The 4,183-nt window shown below is 43.1% G+C and overlaps 1 protein-coding gene across 2 annotated transcripts; it reads right to left on the bottom strand.

The window, feature by feature from the left end:
- Positions 1–586: 586 nt before the first annotated feature.
- LOC148011597 (uncharacterized) lies at positions 587–3,714 on the bottom strand. Of its 2 annotated transcripts, XM_087670804.1 has the most exons (6): positions 3,488–3,714; positions 3,153–3,274; positions 2,897–3,041; positions 2,300–2,705; positions 1,950–2,143; positions 587–1,850 (listed from the first exon to the last, which is right to left on the bottom strand). In XM_087670804.1, the coding sequence occupies exons 3-6, from the start codon at positions 2,963–2,965 to the stop codon at positions 819–821; spliced, it is 1,701 nt and encodes a 566-aa protein (XP_087526930.1). In that variant the 5' UTR covers positions 2,966–3,041; positions 3,153–3,274; positions 3,488–3,714; the 3' UTR covers positions 587–818. The 2 variants fall into 2 exon arrangements, with proteins under 2 accessions (XP_087526930.1, XP_087526928.1); XM_087670802.1 differs by lacking the exon at positions 3,153–3,274 and having other exon boundaries at positions 588–1,850; positions 3,488–3,713.
- Positions 3,715–4,183: the final 469 nt, after the last annotated feature.

Below are 4,183 nucleotides of genomic sequence, written 5' to 3'. Positions count from 1 at the left end.
CAGATAGCACCCCCACCATCAACAAATAAGCAAGCCATGAACCTGTCATCTTGGTGCAATAATGGAGGCACATATTTGAATCAGGTTGTATGCTCTGCTGTATTGCACTGCCCCAATACTGAGCAAGCGAGGACACATCGGTTGTTCATCCTCAAATCATGCGATGCATACTCATGGAAGGTGAGTTAGATGCCAAAGTTACGCATTCTTTTCTCCCACTGCTCTCTCATACAAGGGCATGAGGACCTATCTACATTGTCTACCATCTGCTACAACCATGTATGTTCTGATAGTACACAATACTAATTACAAGCACAACAAACTATGAAAAGCCCTGCACTTAAAAGGCTTTTTTGAATGCTTCTAGCTTAGCTTGGTTAGAAGACATAAAACAGGGTGTATGGTCATACAATTCAGGCATCTCCATGCAATAGCAAGGAATCATTATTGCAAGTCGGACATTATCTGGCTTTCATACTGTGTTTTATAAACCCCCCCATAGACTAAATACAAGCACAATAAATTATGAAAAGAACTGCAAGTGAAAAACCTCTTCAAATGCTTCTAGGTTCGCTTGGCTAGAAGAAGTAAAACAAGATGCATGATCATCAGAGTCGATTATTTCCATGCAATGGCAAGAAATCATTATTGTGGGTCAGACATGATCAGGCTCTCCCACTACATGTTGACATATTGAAATACATTGGAAATTGTTATAAACTTGTTGGAGGCTTGAAAAATGTTGACTAGTTGTACATAAGCTCAAACAGCCTAAAATGGCCACATGTCCAGTATCCATGATGGACAGGGCTCAGGCTTTACCATCTACTTAAAGCTGTCATCTCTTTTGGTAATGCTGTTCCTGAATCAAGAACCATATAATTACCTATTTTACCACCACTAATGTCATCTAAGGCAGTCTCATCATCATCATCAGGTTCATCATCATCTTGCCCAGAAGCTACCACTTCATCTTGATCATCAGAGGCATCTTCTCCTGTATACTGCCACCCTGGTATAGCCTTGCGAGAGCCATTTGCATTATTGGATCTCTCCATAACACTCGCATATTGTGCCTGTAACAAACCTCCTAGGATGGCATTTCTTGCAGCATCACCACCACTAGTTACAGGCCAATCATCCCTGCTATCAGATATCACACCTTGCTTGTCTACACTGCTGCTTCCACTTTTGAAACTCGCAGATGTATCTTTTAGCTCTACAGTAGGCTCACAGTATGTCTCCTTGATTACTCCTACAGGAAGAGTAGGCCTAAATGGGCTGTTTTGCCCCAAGTGGTTAAAGTTTAAACTACCTTTTTCTCCAGTTATTATGTGATTTTGATTATCTGGAGCTTGCATTTCTGCTGGGTCTCTATGTAAATCTTTTTCAGCCCCGCTTTCAATTCTATTAGGACCGACTGTTAGCATGTTACTCTTCTGATCATGATCATGAGAGGAATCAACCAATCCTACCATCTGACCTATACCTGTTATCTTTGGCTTTTCTTCTGAGCTCAATTCTGTCATGTTCTTTGCAAGGTCAAGTTTACCAATCATTGTCCTTGCTTTCCTGCTTTGTATTCTTACTGGTGTAGCTTGAGAAGCAGGCAAACCAACAATGGCAACTGGAATCGAAGCAGTTTTCTTTCCTCTACCCCTCCTTGCAGGGGGAGGAACAGGTGCAGCTGCTGAGGACTCCATTAAAGCATCGTAGTGTGCTTTAATAGCTTGCAAATCACACTCTAGCTTCAGAATCTTGGCACGCTGGCAAGAGATTTCGGCTTCAGCTCGAGCAACAGTAGCCGCGAGCTGCATATTTGTTGCCCAAAGTTGCACATTTTCCATTGACTGGCATGCCCCAAATTGAAGAAATGCATTACTTTTGCTGTTGCTTCAAAGTTGCCAAGAATATCAAACTAAAATTCATGAAAACAAAAGCTTAGGCACCTGTGCTTCCCAAAGCCGTTGGTGCTTCCGAGAAAGCCCAGGAGGTGGCTTGATGAACCCTCGTTGACTTGGTCCAACAGATGGAGGAGGTGGAGCGGGATATCCAAATCCACCTCCATATCCAGGAAAAGGATAAGGAAAAACAGCTTGATGATGTGCATGATGCATCCACCAGGACATTGGATCCCACATTCCTGTACAAGATTATCACAAGCATTTCTAAGAATACAACTAAACTTCAACATACAAGAGGGATCAGTAAACACACAAAAATAGAGATGGAACAATCAGCTCTCCCTTGTTCCTCAGAAATAGTCTAGCAGTTGTAACATTTTAAGAAAAGGCCATACCTGGAAAAGGAGGTGGTGGAAAGCCAAAGCCACCCGGATTATTAAAAGGTGCAGGTGTACCACCTGGGGTTTGTGGTACACAAGAGGATGGTGGTACACCGTTAAACTTTATATCTGCAGGTCCTGTATGTAAAGGATAATGCCCAGGGGCAGGGGTCTGTCCAGAAGCTTCCGGGGTCTGTGACTGATTTTGAGCCCCTTGCTGCTGGGGCTGTGTGTATGTTTGTAGCATTGAAGGCTGCTGTAATGTTTGCTGCTGCATCATGAAATGCTGGGTGTGTGGCCAATGTGGCATAGGAAAGGAAGGTTGCATGGGACTATCACCATTAGGACCTCCAGCAACTGCATGCTTTTTGGCATTCTCATGCTGATCAGCTTCTTTGTTCCATGGCTGAACATCTCCAGGCTGTAATCACCCGAGAGAAAGGGAATATTAACCATATCATCCTTAGAAACAAATAGTATGGATTAGTAGAACACAATTATGGCAATTAAGGTACACATATGGAGGTAAAAAACCCAAGTGAAGCCATTCATTGAAGTAGCGAGAACAAATTACTAACATCAAGTCCAACATGTCACTAATACGGCTCTTACTTGAAACGGTGCACCATCAGCCTCCCCCATGGTACCAAGAAACTTTTCACGCTTTTTCTTTCTGTCCATTACATGCAGAATCTTTGGTGTCAGCAAATCACATCGACATCATCCGGCCTCTAGCCAGAGAACCATCAAGAACAACCTACAATAGAAAACAAAAGCACCATCATACACTCTGTTGAAAAATCTTGCCTGCACAGTGAACTTTGGACGGAATGAAGGGAGTGGCTGGATTGCCAAAGCGTACGAGTACCTCAACTCGCAACAAAATGTTTGAATTGAATTATTTAAAGAACTTTTGAAGACTTTCGTCGCAAAATCCTTTACAAATTTGCAGTATAGCAAAACCTTCCTACGCAATCGGCAACGTCGAATCTTTAATAAACAATTTAAAAAACGTGTTCAGCATTTCTTTGCAAAATCCTTCATAAAGATGGAAGCGAAATGCGAAGGACACATCCGCGCGAGGCATGAGAAAGTTGCAGGTAATGTGCAAGAAATACCAAAACCCTGGGATGCCAACCAAAAACGCCGATCTACACTAGACAACAAACTGGGCAGGCAGACAGAGAGAGCGAGACAGAGTACCTGTGCGGGGAGATCACCATTGCTGTGGAGCTGAGGCTGAAACGAGGACAATCGCAACGCGAGGTAATCTTCCGAGAGAGGAAAAACCTAAAGTGGCACAGCAAACAAGGAGACAGGATTCAGGTGCTTCGAAGGAAGGGAATGGAAAGGAAAAGTAGGCCAGTCAGCTAGTGTAAAAGGAGGAAGAGGAGGAGGAGGAGGAGGAGGAGGAGGCAACGCACACAAACAAAACATAAAAAGCCTATTCAGGCGCACTGTTCATCTTTTTCCCTTCTTTTTTAAATGCCAAATAATGATTTTTATAAATATTAAATATTACAGATATACTTGTTTTCCCCTTATTTTTTCGCCCCTCTTCTTCCAAGTTCCATCTTCCCAAACCTCGTGAATTTTTTGTTGGCGCTCTCGTACTGTTGTAACTTGTGAGGTCTCCTCTTTAAACATCGTCGCTGTCTGGACGTGCTCTCCGCCTCTCGTCTCCCGCCACGTGTGATCTTGCAGCGCCCCTGCACCCAGGATATCTGTATACGTCTGCTGGCTTGTATTGAATGAACTCGACATTGATATCGGGCCAATATATCATTTATTCTGTCTTATTATTGTTAAGCTTTTTTGCAGAAATCTTGATCTCTTTTTTCCCAATACTAGTGCGTTGCACGCTCCCACGGTCCACGTTTGCGTGATGACCTTAGACCT

Source organism: Lygodium microphyllum, chromosome 28 (genome assembly GCF_053477565.2).
Source record: "Lygodium microphyllum isolate KBCC chromosome 28, Lygodium_microphyllum_v1.1.10, whole genome shotgun sequence".
Classification (NCBI taxonomy): domain Eukaryota; kingdom Viridiplantae; phylum Streptophyta; class Polypodiopsida; order Schizaeales; family Lygodiaceae; genus Lygodium; species Lygodium microphyllum.
Note: the sequence above shows the minus strand (reverse complement) of the source record. Positions and strands in the feature narration are given on the sequence as shown.